This window comes from Podospora pseudoanserina, chromosome 1, assembly GCF_035222485.1.
Source record: "Podospora pseudoanserina strain CBS 124.78 chromosome 1, whole genome shotgun sequence".
NCBI classification, from domain to species: Eukaryota; Fungi; Ascomycota; class Sordariomycetes; order Sordariales; family Podosporaceae; genus Podospora; species Podospora pseudoanserina.
In genome coordinates this window covers 2,021,051-2,036,684 of record NC_085920.1, presented here as the reverse complement: position 1 = coordinate 2,036,684, position 15,634 = coordinate 2,021,051, and the positions used below count along the sequence as shown (strand labels likewise).

The 15,634-nt window shown below is 53.4% G+C and overlaps 8 protein-coding genes and 1 non-coding gene across 9 annotated transcripts; 4 read left to right on the top strand and 5 right to left on the bottom strand.

The window, feature by feature from the left end:
- Positions 1-1,524: 1,524 nt before the first annotated feature.
- Positions 1,525-2,012, top strand: QC764_0007050 (uncharacterized protein; the record flags this gene model as incomplete). The annotated part of the gene is made up of 3 exons (XM_062939810.1): positions 1,525-1,639; positions 1,674-1,786; positions 1,992-2,012. The coding sequence occupies 3 exons, from the start codon at positions 1,525-1,527 to the stop codon at positions 2,010-2,012; spliced, it is 249 nt and encodes an 82-aa protein (XP_062804718.1).
- Positions 2,013-2,194: 182 nt separating this feature from the next.
- Positions 2,195-5,032, top strand: QC764_105770 (uncharacterized protein; the record flags this gene model as incomplete). Its single annotated transcript, XM_062941819.1, has 4 exons — positions 2,195-2,526; positions 2,580-2,778; positions 2,933-3,139; positions 3,321-5,032. 4 exons carry the CDS (start codon positions 2,195-2,197, stop codon positions 4,392-4,394), a joined length of 1,812 nt encoding a protein of 603 aa, XP_062804717.1. The 3' UTR covers positions 4,395-5,032.
- A 736-nt stretch (positions 5,033-5,768) lies between these two features.
- Positions 5,769-5,840, bottom strand: QC764_0007030. Its single transcript has one exon. It is a non-coding gene; the product is annotated as a tRNA-Thr (tRNA).
- A 316-nt stretch (positions 5,841-6,156) lies between these two features.
- On the bottom strand, positions 6,157-6,988 carry QC764_105767 (uncharacterized protein; the record flags this gene model as incomplete). The annotated part of the gene is given in 3 exon segments (XM_062941818.1): positions 6,157-6,599; positions 6,737-6,910; positions 6,917-6,988. Coding segments are annotated over 3 exon segments (375 nt in total). The 3' UTR covers positions 6,157-6,470.
- A 622-nt stretch (positions 6,989-7,610) lies between these two features.
- Positions 7,611-8,516, top strand: QC764_0007010 (uncharacterized protein; the record flags this gene model as incomplete). Its single annotated transcript, XM_062939809.1, has 1 exon — positions 7,611-8,516. The coding sequence occupies one exon, from the start codon at positions 7,611-7,613 to the stop codon at positions 8,514-8,516; it is 906 nt and encodes a 301-aa protein (XP_062804715.1).
- On the bottom strand, positions 8,340-8,887 carry QC764_0007000 (uncharacterized protein; the record flags this gene model as incomplete). The annotated part of the gene is made up of 2 exons (XM_062939808.1): positions 8,340-8,482; positions 8,851-8,887. 2 exons carry the CDS (start codon positions 8,885-8,887, stop codon positions 8,340-8,342), a joined length of 180 nt encoding a protein of 59 aa, XP_062804714.1.
- Positions 8,888-9,147: 260 nt separating this feature from the next.
- SVP26 (erv26 superfamily protein) lies at positions 9,148-10,454 on the bottom strand (the record flags this gene model as incomplete). Its single annotated transcript, XM_062941817.1, has 3 exons — positions 10,036-10,454; positions 9,584-9,817; positions 9,148-9,512 (listed from the first exon to the last, which is right to left on the bottom strand). The coding sequence occupies exons 1-3, from the start codon at positions 10,103-10,105 to the stop codon at positions 9,148-9,150; spliced, it is 669 nt and encodes a 222-aa protein (XP_062804713.1). The 5' UTR covers positions 10,106-10,454.
- Positions 10,455-10,957: 503 nt separating this feature from the next.
- On the top strand, positions 10,958-11,806 carry BUD23 (18S rRNA (guanine1575-N7)-methyltransferase; the record flags this gene model as incomplete). Its single annotated transcript, XM_062941816.1, has 1 exon — positions 10,958-11,806. The coding sequence occupies one exon, from the start codon at positions 10,958-10,960 to the stop codon at positions 11,804-11,806; it is 849 nt and encodes a 282-aa protein (XP_062804712.1).
- QC764_105740 (uncharacterized protein) lies at positions 11,489-15,590 on the bottom strand. The gene is made up of 4 exons (XM_062941815.1): positions 14,043-15,590; positions 13,429-13,979; positions 13,067-13,371; positions 11,489-13,014 (listed from the first exon to the last, which is right to left on the bottom strand). The coding sequence occupies exons 1-4, from the start codon at positions 14,098-14,100 to the stop codon at positions 11,997-11,999; spliced, it is 1,932 nt and encodes a 643-aa protein (XP_062804711.1). The 5' UTR covers positions 14,101-15,590; the 3' UTR covers positions 11,489-11,996.
- Between the last annotated feature and the right edge of the window lie 44 nt (positions 15,591-15,634).

Sequence of the window (15,634 nt, the reverse complement as noted above, 5' to 3'; positions counted from 1 at the left end):
ATTTCTCCGCCTGGTTGCTCCATACAGGGGCACTCACAGCCCGACTCCCCGGTTCGTCCTTTCCGTAAGGACTTGAGAGTATGGGACTTTTGGTCAGAAGTTAGGCCTCAACCCGAAACTCAGAAATCTGCGCGGCGATAACGGAAGAATGTTCTTGCCACGTTCTTTGTACCTCTTTCGGAGATGGAAAGCTCGTCGTAGGTAGGTCAAGGTCACCATCTCGTCTCTTGAAACAATGGCGTTGATACTGGGCAAAACTCGGACGAGAAGAACGGGATGACGTCTGTTCCTTTTTCCCTCGGGCCGAAGGTCTAGTCCCAGAATGCAGTAGTTCCAATCGAGGCAAATTTGTGGCTTGCTCATCCACCCCTGGCTCATTGTGCTGCCATGTTTGTTCATCTCATGTTTGCTTCATGTTGTCAAAAGCCCCCTTCGCCATGAGTGCCAAGAACGCCCAGAAAGGCCCCCACCCCCAGCAAACGGTTGACGAATGTTTGCTTCTCTGTAACGGCTTTCGGATAGCTAACCGCCATCTTTCCTGCTATTGGCTTTGGTGTGATTGGCTACTATCATTGTTGCCGCCTCATTGGCCTTATCCATAGGTTGGTACTCGCATACCACTCACTCACTGATGATGAACCTTCAAAACTCCTCTTACTACTTCCCACTTCATCCCCATACGAACACTCACTTGCGTTGTATCAAACATGCATACATAATTGGAACCTACATGACGCCCACATACCACTTAGCCGCTAAGGTACGTCAAATGACTGGAGGACTGAGGTGAAGTTCGGTTTCTTGATGGAACAGAGAGGTCTAAAAGCAATTTACAAGCTGAGGCACCCAGCACAGAGGGCCGGCCGGAACACATGCTGTGGTCCTGTCGATTTCCGCTGGAACATCCAATCACACAGAGCAATGGCACGGTATCGAGTCACACGAGCAATTTGGAGCAAAAGTCCCACTCCCACTCTGAGGGGGAGGAAAAGTGAGCTCAGACATCGTCCATGAGCGGCCTCGAACAAGAGCTCAAACCAAGTGTATCTGAGGAGAAACAACAATTCGAAATCCCGCCTTGGCATTGCCAGACTGGAAGGCATTGTGTGCCTTATTCTTGTTTAGCCTTGGTGGATCGTGTCTAGCCCATGCGGCAGAACGCATACGGAGTTGATACTGTCGCCGCCATTCTGGCTTGAATATCACAGTGCATGCAGGCCTCACATGTCCTGAATACCACACACCCAGGGAGACAAATCACGGCATCTCCAATCAGGGGCAGGTTTGCTGGCGGAATTAGGTGGCGTGCAGGTACTGCATCTGGATGCAGGACCCAAGAAGCAGCACAATCAGCCCCCTTTTTCGTGTTGGCAAAGATCCCCTCCCTCTCTACTCGATTCGAGAATCCGCACCTACCAAAACCAGACACGCACCCGCACGTTTTGGACGTGTCGCTGGTCGCCTTCCACCCCCCTCGAGATTTGTTTCCACCACTCGTTGTGGCGGCCGTTCTTCAGCTGTCTCATGCCGCATCTTCCCCAGACAAACCGTCTCTCCCCGGCACATCATTTCAGTCACTTCCGCGCCTTGGCTTTCAAGCCTCCTCCCATCTTGGCTTCATCCCGATATCTGGGGTCAGGTACCTGGTAACCATCCAGGCCTGCTACTGACAGCGAGGCACCTGCTGCTGCATGCCAACACGGAAACAAACATCGAGGCTGGCGATATCACACCAGAATACCAGCAGAAACCAAATAGCTACCTAGCTGAAAGTGGAGAGGACAAGGTCAGCCATCGTCAGATCCTGTAGAGGTTCAGATCAGGGGTTGTATTGCTGCAGGTAAGGTAGTTGCTCCAGCTTAAGCAAGCCGCAAGAGACACAGCTGGGCCATCTATCGACCTATACACCCCGCCAGCAAACCAGCGAGCTTCAATTTCTGAGCACCCAATCTTGCGGATTGACACTCACCCATGCACCTTCTACCTTCTAGCGCAGCCACGTCGAATACTGACCTGACCTGAATTCCGAACCCATTCGCTCGCTCACACACCCACACCCACACACCCACGCGACTGCTGCTCCCCACTCCCTTCCCCCCCCCCCTTCCCCCGCCGGCCACCGACCAAGCACACCTCCCACACCAGCTTCCGCTTTTGTCAACAAAAAAGTCTGAGATTTAATATATCCCTGTTCATGACCAGCACTTGGTCTCCCTCCTTCTTTCTCGCTATGGCCGCTCTCAAGATTGTCCCTGGACAAAGCGGCTACATGAATTTGACATCGACAGAACGAGACACCATCCAGCATGTGGAACGGTTTGGGGCCTCCCTGAGCCTGGTGGGGGTTTCCTTCATCTTTTGGGCTTACTGGATGTTTAAGCGGGTTCGGACGGTACCCAACACTTTTATCCTCTTTGCTTCCATTGCGAACGTTGGGGCCAGCATCGCCTGCTTGATCGGCTATGCTGGAATAGTCGCCGGGGATGACTCTGGGCTATGTAAAGTTCAAGCGTTTTTGCTGGAGATGTAAGTTTTCCTTTGTCTTTTGGACTTTATCGAGATGCTGATAGGAGCTCCAGGTTCATGCAGTCGGATCCTTGGTGGTCGCTTGCCATGGCTGTCAATGTGTACATGGTTTTTTTCATGGCATACAACCCGAACAACTTTCACAGACATCTCTGGATGTACTGTGTCGTTTGCTTCGGTGTTCCCGCCGTCCCGGCAGTTGTCATGTTATTCCATCGGCCTGGCGATGTGCACATGTACGGGAACGCAACAGTACGTCCTCTTTTCCATCCCATCTCGCAACACCTCTCTCGTACCTACCGAGGGTCTCGTCACATTCAGCTCGACACCGACACCACGACTTCGGCTCCAATGGCGGCCTCGGTTCCCACTTTCATGATACAAAGATGCTGACACTTGCTTTTAGCTGTGGTGCTGGATTGCCGACGCGTACAATCAGCTGCGCATCTTTCTCTACTACCTACCAATCTGGACTTGCATCGCGCTGTCTGCTCTCATCTACGTGGCAGTCGGCTACCATGTGTTTCACCAGCGTAACCAGTTGAGGAACCTCACACTGAGCAACCAGGCCAAGGACGCCTCCGGCACCGACCTCAGAGGATCAGCGGAAAAGGTGCCCCTTTTTTTTTTCCCTTTATCATTCTTTCTGTTCTTGCGCTCTCGTCTCGCGGGGCGAGATGTTTGTCACACCCTACTACGTCATTTCCAAATGTTTCCCCCCTTCTCTTTCTCTTTCCTCTGCTTCGTTTTAGCCCCGTGGGTGTTTGACATGCTGACATGAACAACCGCGCTAGGAACCCCAACTCGACGACAGAAGAGGCGCATGCTATGGCACCGTGACGACCGAGGTCCAAGTGACAGCCGAAGCGGCAGAGTGCTCCTCGCACGCCTCGACCTTGACGGATGGCACTCACGACCAGCAGCACGAAGCGACCCCGCCCTCGACACCCACCGGCGCGTCAAGCATCACACCTGTCCTACCGCCCGCCCACCGCCATGCCATGGCCACCGCCCCTCAGCCACCAGCCGCCACCCTCCACCCGTGGGTATCGCCCGCCGAGTCCCTCGACTCCGACGACTTTGGGAGATCCCCCACCTCGCACTCGTGCTCTCGAACCCAGCACTCGAACCCGTTCAAGACTATCTCGAGCGTTTCCTCTGCCCCAAGATGCCGGTCCGCCTCTGTCGCGAATGTCAACAGGCAAAATTGGTTGAAGACCAGGTTTGATCACGTCGGTCAGGCGTGGAAGAAGTTTCGGTACAAGCTTGTCAACCTGGACCCGATCAAGCTGGCCTATCTCCGGACCTCGTTTGTTTTTGCAATCTCAGTGCTCGTGACGTGGACGCCGAGCAGTATCAACCGCGTTTACGCTCTCATGTACCCAGCTACGACGAGCTACTCGCTCAATCTTGCTTCCGCCGTCGTGTTGCCGCTTCAAGGGTTGTGGAATGCCGTTATTTTTGCGGCGACTAGCTGGGCTGTGTTGGCGGAGGAGTTTAAGACTTTGTGGATCAGGTCTGGGGTGAGGATACCGGGACGGTGGCAGGAGGAACAACAGGAAGGGGGGGCGGTGGTGGATAGGGAAGGGGTGGAAGGCTTTAAGATGGCTTGGCACCAGAATGGGAGAGGGAGGGTTAGTCACGAGGAAGGGGACGATGGGGATGATGTGTTGGTGCCGCCGGAGAGGGTGTTTAGGGAACGGCATGGGAGTGTGGCGGGTGGGTTTGATGGTGGGGGTGGGAGTAGACGGCCGTCAGAGTATGGGAGTCGAAGACCGTCGGAGTATTTGGTGCCACCTTTGGGGGGGCCGGGGAGTCCGAGGGCTGGGCAGGGGCAGGTCAGGGTTATTAGAGGAGGTTCTTTATGATAGGGCGAGGGTAGGTGGCCAGCGACCACGCGCGGATGGGTGGACGAGCCTTTTCGAGTAATGACGAGGATGGCCTTGTCGATCGACAAGGTGAAGGCGGGCACACCACCTGCTGGCTCATCCCCGGGGTTCTCACTTTTTCTACAGGCCGGCCTGTATGTTTGTCATGTCTTATTCTGATGGCGGATGACGGTAGTGTGAGCGGGGCGTCATGAGTTTGTTTTACTATACCCAGGACAGGTTGTTAATTTCGGCGTGAGGATGGGTGGAGTTTGGGGAATGTTGAATGATGTATACCAAGGGGATGGGAACTTTGTGACGGATGATGAGGCGGGTTAGACAGCTCGTCAGTGTGTACCTACACCATGCAGTCTTCTGTTACGTATGAGACCTGAATGATTCTGCCAGGTCTGCTCGGATGCTTCGTCCTCATGACCCGACCACGTACTGTGGTTTTGCCAGGCGCTCTGCGTTTCATCACTGTTCGTGTCTTTGGAGTAGCTCACCATCAGCATCATTGATGAATGTATGATATTAAGCTCGGCTTGCTTACTGGGTTTGACTGTTGTGTTTTATGAGATAATCCAAGCCCCAAACTTTTGCTCGTGGGCGATGAAGCAACGGACAAGATGGGCTGATGCTCATAAACCTCATGCTCCCGTGTACTCGTGAACTTGAAGCGGTGTATGTAAGGCACCTACCTACCTAGTCAGCATTATCCTTTCGGTCAACCAAGAAAGCCCTGCGATTTAATCCCCAACCGTTCATGCCCAAGAGTTAGACGCCATCCTCAAGCCGACTTCGGCCACAACATACAATCTCACAACTCACTTCCACAAGCCGGTCAGACATGTGGTCAAAGTGTGTTTCTTGTTGCATCGTTCATCCCGGGTGGCAAGGTAAAATCATTTTGGCCACATGTTGCCAGCTTCATCGAGATCGACGTGCCTCCATCATCCGTCGTCGTCGGTTGACGCCGGAGCATTCTGTCACATCCAGAGCGTCGGGTCCTAATACAAGAGAGGGTTTTTATTTTTATCTTTCTTTTTTGCCAAAGTACCATGCTTTTCTGATAGCTCATATATCACGACCGCTGGCAATTGTTATTGTTTGCTGGTGACATGATTGCTTGGACAAAGGGGTGTCGATTTCTTGGTAGGTAGGTGGGTAGAGGGAGACAACAGGCCCCGCTTTCTGCCTGATATAGTTCTTGGCTTTGAGAGACAATGCTAATGGCTCGACACCATCCCCATTCGTGGATGCTCTTTTGAAGAGGGAGAGGATCAGGAAGGAAGGAATCTCTTGGTCCGTTGCTTTCAGCGGCACTCGTTTGTTAAAGGGTATTGCCGATAATGTGTTCAACGTGTCAGCTCAGCCCGCATGGCTCAGTGGTAGAGCGCATCACTAGTAATGATGAGGTCGTCAGTTCGATTCTGGCTGTGGGCATCAACTTTTGTAATTTCTCTCACCCCTTTCGGGACATGATGATTGTTTTTGGTATCCCCTTTACTGCAGTTTTGGCAATTTGGCGTCCGGCCATTTTTGTGACCTTGGTGTCTACTTCGAGCTTCAACATGTTTGTCACACAACCTTCGCCCAAACTCCCGCAATATGAGCGCTTTTTTGACAGTCAGCCCGAGGGCACTTCTGTCCCTTCGGTAGTATCTATCAGATATCTCTACGTTTCTCCATCCACTCCTCTCTTTTTCTCTGATACCGACGACTCTGCAGCCGAAGTATGATGTCGTTCTGGTGAATGAATGCCCAGATATCTACAACAGCCAGAGCGACTCCATCGCGAAAACAACCAGCCCCTTGGGTCCCACACAACACGCTGACTCTTCCGAGTCCGCACGGTCACTGACACCACCATCCCGTCAGTCTGTCACGAGGACGAACCCCCCATAATCCATCTGGCCGATGGCCGATGTAAAGCTCTGATAGCCGGTTCCATTTCGTGCCCTCCCTCCTCCTGCTGTGCACGGTGTTGCAAAATCGCTAGTTTGTGTGAACAAGAGAGGGGGAAACACACATAGCACAAACTGATATGGGGGTTTTGGTAGCACGTGGTACCTGTCAGGCCGAGATGCGGAGGAGGACGGAGGAGAGGGGAGATAACCGACCCGAAGATGTGATCAAGGTCGGGATCGACGTTGGGGTGTTTGATGATACTGCTTTTATGCGGTGCGAAGAGGTAATGGAATTCTTTCTTGTTAAGGAAAGGGAAGGGAAAGATGTCCGAGGGAGGGAAGGGGGGGAGGATGGGGAGACATGGGAGTGGTACGGGCCAGGGTCCTTTTGTCACTCATCTCTTTCTTTTGGTGTTGAAGGGTAGAACTAACTGCTTTATCATCATTTCCGTTTCCTTTTCTGTTGGTGACGCCTGAGATCCCGCGGTTGCTGTGCGTTCCGCGGTGTGTTGTGGGACGTTGCTTGACTGTCCGGATTTGACGTCGAGCGTGGGGTGTCTTAGTAATGGGTGCGTCTGAGTAAGGGGTTCCAAGGGGACAGCAGGTCTAGACCGGGCAGTAATGATGCGTGGTCGGTAGGGACCACGCTGGCGAATAAGTCAAAGGACGGCGGATGCGGGTCATGGGGGCGCTGCTTTCGGACGTGTAGACAAGCGTGCATTGCTCGGGATCGTCTAGATGGCTCCTATCCGATGTGCAATCGATGGAAAAGAGTTCCCCCAACCCATGTAGAGCCTCAGAATAGAGTAGAAAGAGGGAATAGACAGCTCTGTCAAAATGTCAGAGGACAGGAAAAGACCCGGTGGGGGTGGTACAGCAGGCGAGAAAAAGGCACTCGCTCGCCCTGCAAATCTGCAAAGCGTCCATGACAACAGCGCACGTCCACTGGCTTCGTAACACGGGCACGCCTGGAGTATCAAGGGCAAACCGAGCCGGAGCAAATCCATCTACCCAGACTTGAGTCCGGGTATCTGTTTTCCCTACCACAAACGGAAGCAAAGAGTTGACTGTTGTACCCCACTGCCATTTTCCGTCGGTCAGAAGGGATGAGCCACGTAGAGTTGCGGGGAATGGAAGTGTCGTGGGCTGAAAGTCGGGCACCTTGGGGCACAATTACATGGCCGGCCGACACTGAAGAGGTGGGAGTATAAGATGGCACGACTGGTACTCCTGAGGCGCTACCGCGACCACTCCCGCGCCTCACACGCAACCCAGAATCGCATCGCCTCTATGCTGCAAACACGTGATGGAGCCATCATTAGATACCCATGACCCCTCACAGGGAGCCATTCGAGCAGCGGCTCAGTTCGAAGGCACCCTTGTCCTTCTCGACGACGTTATGCGTTCATCCGACGCGGCACCTCGATCTGGACCTGACCTAGACCAAGCCCTCAGCCAAGCCTTGCTTTCACCATCCGCATTCCCGGATACCGACGACGAGTCCTTTACTGCATCCTCTGTGTCTGGAGATGGGTGGACAGAGATCTTCACCACGGCCGCGGAGGACGACGAGATCAGAACCCAATCGAACAGGTCCCAAACAACCATCTCTCGTCGATCATGGATAAGACCCATGCATGAATGGGGCACGGACGACCCCCCCGATGGCAGTAGTAGTCGGTGGGGTGGCTCAGAAAGGGCGAATTCGAACTGGAACTGGACTGATGCAGAGAGCATCCGGTCGACGAACCAAGAAAGGGGGGTCACGGCCCTGGAGGTCGTTGAAGAGGACTTGGAAGAGGACCCAGGCGAACTGTACGATGATCCTTCAGATGGAATGACCACCGAACCAGGCGACGTTCGGGTCAACCCTGCTCCTCCAACTCCTCACCTCTTGAGCAACTACCCCGGACCCAACACTCTCCTTAGCTTAGAGCTCATCGGCCCTAGCTCTTCAGAAAATGGCAAACAGAGAGAAGCGGTCTGTACGCATGTTCTTAATGGAGAAGATTGCACTTGCATCGATCCCTCCAAGTTAGACCAGCTCCAGAGAGACCTCGACGCACAAAGGGATCTTATCATGGAAATCGAGAAGGACGGCAAGACAAGGTTCGCTGAGCTGCCGAGAGTGGAGGTTGCGGGCATAGAGATCGATTTTGACGGGCTGCAGAGGAAGTACTGGGCCGATTGTGCGAAGGCGCATTGTAAGTAGGTAGATAGATAGCAATAGGGAGCTGGCTCTCATGTCAAGTTGGCAGCGGGGGAGGATATAAATTACCGGACAGCAGACGAACAAGTGAAACAAGCAACGTCAACAACACTATCACAAAGAGGAGAACAATACTGCGGTCAAACATCGAGACAGACCCAGTTCTTTCAGCAGGCCCGGCTTCGACAGCTCGGCTTTGGCTCTATAGATGTATGGGATCAACTAGATCCCGGGGGACAACCGGTCATAGCAAGGCCATTCCTAAATTCCTCCGTTAGCCAAACACAACTTCCATACTATCTCCAGCGTTGGAGCACGGAACAAAAAGCCCACTTACTCTCGTCTCCTCCCTTTCCAAAACGTATGCTCGCCATAGCCCCCCCACCCCCGTCGCGTGCTCTCACGCCCAATCTTGCCCGGCCAGCACCGCCCACAAGCGAACTTGCTCGCTCACGCGCCAAGGCCCTTGCTCGTCCGGCTGCGATCGCAAGCCTTGAATTCTGCCGCGAAGCCGTTTCTTCCAGTCACGCGTAGCCACAAACTCCACCGCGGCGTTTCCCAGATCCGGCTCATTCGGCCTTTGCTCATTCTCCAATCCTTTTCTTGATTCAACTGTGTTTCTTGCGAGGCGCTCCTAGAGCCTATCCTCCAGCTTCTTCAACCCCGTCATGTTGCCCAACTCGGCCATTGTATTTAGGACTCCATCCACCAGCGCTTTGAACATGCCCTGTCCTCTCTTTTTGCTGCCGTTTGATGTAGACGACGAGGAGAAGTCACCGCTGCTCCCGCTTCCCATGGTGGGGAGGACGTTGTCGCTTGCTGAGAGGGAAACAAACAATGCGAAGGGAACGAGCCAGACGCAGAGCCCAAAGTATGAGGCGATCTCGGTGAAGGTGGGGATGTCGTCAGGAGTGTCGTAATAGGAGACGTTTTGGTAGGCGCGTTCTTGGTGGTGGGAGAAGTGTTTGAACCAGACGTAGTGGTTGATTAAAACGAGGGCTGTTGGACAGAGAGAGGGGTTAGTTTACGCTTTATCGGTAGGTACTTGGGTCGGGACGGGGGCAACTCACCGCACGAGGCGAGGAACAAGGGGTCGGTGAGTTTCACAAAGGGGAAGCGCCGCATGTTGCCTAAGTAGATAAAGTGCGAGAAGATGCCGAGAACGGTGAGGAAGAAGGGGAAGCGGTCGACGACGCAGAGGAGAAGCTGGAGGGCCATGATCGAGTAAATGAGCTTGGAGAGGAAGCGCTTCGCGATGACGGTGTGCTCTTCGACGAGTTCAGAGAGGTAGTAGAGGCCGGAGGCTATATTGGAAGCACGTCAGCGAAAGTGAAGGTGTATTGGGTCCGTTTTAAAGCCATTCGAACGATCGCGAGACGCATTCGACAGTCACCAGCAGACATCGGAAAGAAAGTGGGCGGTATCCAGACTATCTTCAGAGTGATATGGAGAAAAGACAAAGGTATATGAAGCGACCATATGGCCCTCTCAAGATAGTTTGAACGCATGCAAGGGAGCATACCTATGGCCAGGGTCATGAAGCCAAAGCCCACGATCGACCCGAGGTATCCGACCAACGGCAAGATCCACATGTTGAGCAGCTATTCGAGGTCTCTTGAAGCGAAAGGTAGGGTTATCGAGAGAGGAAAAGGCCGTTGAGAAGCAAAAAGGGTGTTGTCGGCGCAGATGAGGTAGTATTGGGGAAACAAGAAGACCTCTTGAAGACAGCTTCAAGGCGTCTCGAAAAAGGGACAGATTCTTCGAGAGTGCTTGTCGGAGAATACAAGTCTCAGCAGTACACTTCAATCGGTACTGGGTTCTTCTATTAGGCACATAGGCCGGGTTTGTATGGGCAACCACAATCCAGCATAGGTGTTCAACGACGTCAACGGCAGCTGCCCCCTGAAAGCGAACGCGTGTTAATTGAAAGCTTGGCGCGTTCCCGCATTTTGGGCGACGGACCATGCCCTGTTTTTTAGTGTAGCAGCATCTCCACTATAAGCAGTCAACTACCGGGATTCGGTACATTGTTGATCCCGATTAGATAACGGCAAGATCTTGAAGTTCGCAACTGCAACTAGTTGGAGCACTTGTATAGGTATGCTTCTGATGTTGTAATAGGAGTAACTAATGTAAAAGCAGCTACTCATTTAACATATATCATTCTTATTGTTCACTCGAGCTGTGGATATATGCTTCGAGGCGCAATTCATTTTGTCGCCCAGCGCACCGAGAACCCTGCAGACCACCTACCCGCCCCACCATAATCTTTCCAAAAAATCCTTATCGTAGAATTTCCCAAGCTCCCCAGCCAAAGCTTGCGACCCAAGTCCACAGTCCAACTTAACCAGCGACCCCCTCCACAGCCTCTCGAGCGCATCGCGAATTGTGACTATCTACAACTGCGCTTTACCTAGTAAATACCTAACCCCCAACCACCCACCATGTCCCGCCCCGAAGACACCCTCCTCGCAGACGTCCACTACGACGACGTCGAAGCCCGCAAGTACACCACCTCCTCCCGCATCCAGAACATCCAAGCCTCCATGACCCGCCGCGCCCTCGAGCTCCTCGACCTCAAAACCCCCTCCCTCATCCTCGACGTCGGCTGCGGCTCCGGCCTCTCAGGCGAGATCCTCTCCGACATCCCCCCCGAGGAAGGCGGACCTCACGTCTGGATCGGCATGGACATCTCCCCTTCCATGCTCGACGTCGCCCTGCAGCGCGACGTAGAAGGCGACTTGTTTCTCGCCGACATCGGCCAGGGCGTTCCCTTCCGCGCCGGCACCTTCGACGCAGCGATTAGCATCAGCGCCATCCAGTGGCTTTGCAACGCCGAGAGCAGCGAGACCTCTCCCCAGCAGAGGTTGGCGAGGTTTTTCGGGGGGTTGTATCAGAGCTTGAAGCGGGGTGGGAGGGCGGTGTGTCAGTTTTATCCAAAGAACGATGTCCAGAAGCAGATGATCACTTCTGCTGCGGTCAAGGCTGGTTTTGGGGCGGGTATGCTTGAGGATGATCCTGATACGAAGAATGTAAAGGTTTACTTGGTCTTGACGGCGGGTCAGAGCGCGGTGGCCAATACCAAGAGCGGGGATATTACCGGTGTGGTTGAGAATATGGAGGGGGTGGATGTGGTGGATAACCGGAGGCAGGGCAGGTCGTCTGGGAAGGGGGAGATCAAGAAGGGTAGCAAGCAGTGGATTATCAAGAAGAAGGAACAGATGGAGAGGAAGGGAAAGGTTGTCAAGGCTACGAGCAAGTACACGGGGCGGAAACGTCGGATTGCTTTCTAGATGATGGGCGACTTGTTGTTTTGGCACGGTTTCGGTTGGGCATTTTGGAACGGCGTTTGGGCGATAAAAGCATGGTCTTCGTTATTTCGTTATTTGCTACGTTGGCTGAAATTTTGATACCCAGTTTCTTGTGCTATTGTGTTCATTTCCATCCTGCGTTCCCATCTCCTACATGTGCTTTCTCGTCCCCTTAGATGTGCTCACCGTCTCTCATACCACCCGGCTTTCCATCCGTGATCTCCGGATACACGGTATACACCCCCGAATAATCCGGCAGTCCATCCTCCCCAATAGTAACCTCGGTGCTAGTGACACTCACCCTCAACCCCGGAACCTCCCCACAATCCTTCTCCGCCCCAGTCTCAAACATCGTCACCTTCCACTTGAGCTCCTTCTTCAAATACGGCACCACTTCCTCTGCCTGCAGGCTCTGCAAGCCAGTATTCTCATTGACAATATCCTGCAACAGGGCCGAGGTCAAAGGCACCGTCCCAGAGATCATCAGCTCATCTGCCGCATCAGTGATGCACTTAGCGCACTTGGTGGTTGTCGGTCCTTGAGTGGAGCGCCCAAGGACAGAGACACGGCCGACAGTGTTGAACTCTGTCTGCCAAGAGTCAGGGTCGGACTCGTCAATGGGGCCGAGGAAGACGATGACGCGGAAGGCACCGTGGAGGCCGTGTTTCTGGGCGCGGATGTTGACCACCCATTCGGGGTACTTGTTGTTCGGGGCGAGGTGTTGGAGATGTTCGGGGATGGGGCTGGCCTTCATCTCTTGGGTGATGAGGAGGGGTTTCTCTGCTGTGATAGGAGCCGAAGGGGGAGGAGCGGCGAGGGACAGGCTCTTGATCAGCTCTGTGTGCTCGGTGGCTCTGGCCTGGACGTTGGCAGCGGCGAAATTGGCAAAGACGTTGGTGCCGTAGAGGGTTGTGACTGCCTGTCGGATGGAGGCTTGGTACTCGGAGCCGGTCCTATACTTCCACTCTTGAGTCTCGGGGTAGGCGTAGCCGAAGGTGGTCGTGGTATCCTTGATCTCCTCTGAGGTCCAGAACTTGGTAGCTGACTTGTCCCAGAAGGGGGTCAGGGGAGTGTCCTTGGTCTGGGACTCGCCTTCCGTCGAGTTAAAGGTCGAGTAAGGGGCTGGACGGGGGGTCAAGAAGTTGTCGGGGTTGAGGTCTTGCCAGATGGCCCAGAGACGGTCGACGTTGCTGCCTCGTAGTTAGCAAAGGCTGTTGTACACACCTTGATACGAAGACCTACGTATGATGGAACCAGAACAGGGGATCAAACGATGACACATCCAAAGAAGACATGTGCCCGCCTCCTCCAGTTCGATCGTGGATCTCGTTATGTACGTCCTCAAGACTGCCGAACTCGCCAGGGGTCATGTTCGGGTCCCATCTGTTGAAGCTGAAGGCGTCAAAGTTAGTGTAAGACAGCAGAAGAAGGCTGACGTTGGTGCGAAGAGAAGCCAGCTCGTTGGCCAGGATGGGTGCCACGCGGTTATCCTGAGACTGCCCAGTTCTCGGGTTGGGGTAGCGGACAGTTGTTGGAAACCGGCTCCACTGGAATCAGGTTGTCAGCCATCTCAATATCCTACCTTTGAGTAAGAAGGTCCATACCTGTCTAGGAAAGTCGCCCGGCGAGGGGTTCACCGGGTGGAACACGAAGCGGTAGATCGGGTTGGCAGTGGACTTGGTCTTGCCATCCACATCAACCACTTGGAGGCTCGGGGCCGTAAAAGCACTGGGGAAAGCTGAAGACCCAGAAGGTGGCTGGCTAGCCCAGTCGAAGTAAGGCATGCGGAATGTCTTGGCCGCCTCGACATACTTGGTTCGGAGGGGGCCTTGAGGAAACTGGTTGGCAATCTTCTGGATGGAGTTGTACAGAGCCTGCTCGAAGAGAGCAAGGTACGGACGGTGCCATGTCAAGAAGAGAATCGAGGAATGGGTGCAGTACCCCCCGAACCCGCTTGTCGACTGCCAGTCACTGTTGCTGCCGACGTTGTTCCAAGGCTTGTAGGGCAGACCATGGATACCAGCGATCTGGTAGTAGGATGTCTGGACTGAGTCGTTGAGGGCTTGGAAGTCCTTCAGCGCAAGGACGAGGAGGTTGAAGTGGTCAGGATAGTTGCGCTGGAGGTCCCGGAGCTCTCGGCGAAGGGGGAACGATCCTGTTCAATGTCAGCCTGTGTCAAACTCGGCCCCAGCATGTCGGCATGGTTGGATCGTGTTACCATCTGGACCGGCCGTGGTAGGAATCCCAGTAATCGCAATGTTGCCTGTAGTGCTCATGTTTTCTGCTGAAGTTAATGTTGTGCTTTCTTGTGATGTATTCTGTCAAGACTGCTCTGTCTGTATCGTCCTTGATACTTGACAACGGCAGCCCTTTATACAGCCATCCATACCCCTGACCGAACACCATACTCTTTAATATCTTGTCCCAACCCTCCCGTCATCCTGACCCTCGAGGCGCAGCTAGTTGGTGTAAGCCATCTGCGAAGCGGCATCAGTTGACCGCCTCCCAGCCCCCAGCTCGACCAGTGGTGCCCTTATGCCTCCCGCAGCTGCGTTCATTTCGGGGCATATCGATGACCGATAAGAGCAAGTTGGCCAGCTGAACCATCACCGGCCCCATGTGGCTCCCTCGATTCATCCATATCGCAACTGAGCTTGCGAATACGTCGTGGTGTATGGTTCTGCTCGGATTTCCGCTAAAACCCAGCACTCGGGAACCCATGACAAGCGACCAGCGATCTGCAGCCCTGGAGGATATCTGGTAACAGTCAGCTAATGCAAGTAATTCGGGATTAAGGTACTCACCAGTTAGATTAGCGATCAACCAGCGGGTGGTTGGAGTCGAAGCTGGCAGCTCATGGTGGTAGGGCGGACTGTGGTAGCTTTGGGCAAGTCTCCGCAAGCCGGATTACTCGGATCTGGGGTTAGTTGGCAGACGGCGTCAGCAATAATTTCACAACTTTGTACCTAGAACCTCGTTTGCATTCGATCTCAGTCTCACAAATACCACAGTGAGTTTCTTTCTATAAACCAAGCGGATTCATCTGTTTTCTCTCCAGATTCAACATCAATTGGTCGATACACACCAAACCAACAGCGCCCAACAACTTCCTTCGGCAGCCTTTTCATCGTATATCGGTTTCCTGAGGCTCTTGAATCTGATTCTTCCCCTGTTGTTGCACAACAGATTCACCGAGATCTTTCAGACCTCAGTTGGCTTTGTCAGCTTCCACTTCCCGCTCTGCTCGTACTCACCAACCCAGTCAACGACTGTCCCATGCTCCTCGAACGCGCGGCTAATCGGCCACCTTTGCCGGTCTGCTCAAGGATGACTTTTATGGACCTATGACCTTCTAGGCAATCTCACCGAGCGAACATTGCCACAACCTTATTCATCGTATTTCCTCCAATACCGCATTTGAGATCTACTACGGGCAAGTAGGTTCTAGAACAACTTCATTCTTGCCACAAAGAACGGTGTGTCGCCTCGGGGTCATTTCCATCCTTTAAGTGTAGGTGCTCATGGGGCAGGGCCTGGGAATATACCTCTTGAAAGCACGCTGGGGATACACCTATATAGCAGAAAGAGATGAAAAAAACAGATGATATGCATCTTCCTGCCAAAGATACGCTCCGATTGTTTCATTGTACGCCTACAAGAAAGCAAGTAATGCATGAGAAACGCCATGATACATGTCCCAACAAATAACGCATGATAAAACCATAACATGTGGCCCAAAATCTACCCTTATCCCTATTATCTTCCTCCATCTCTCCATATAATGCCATCCCCCCCTGCGATATATCTCAA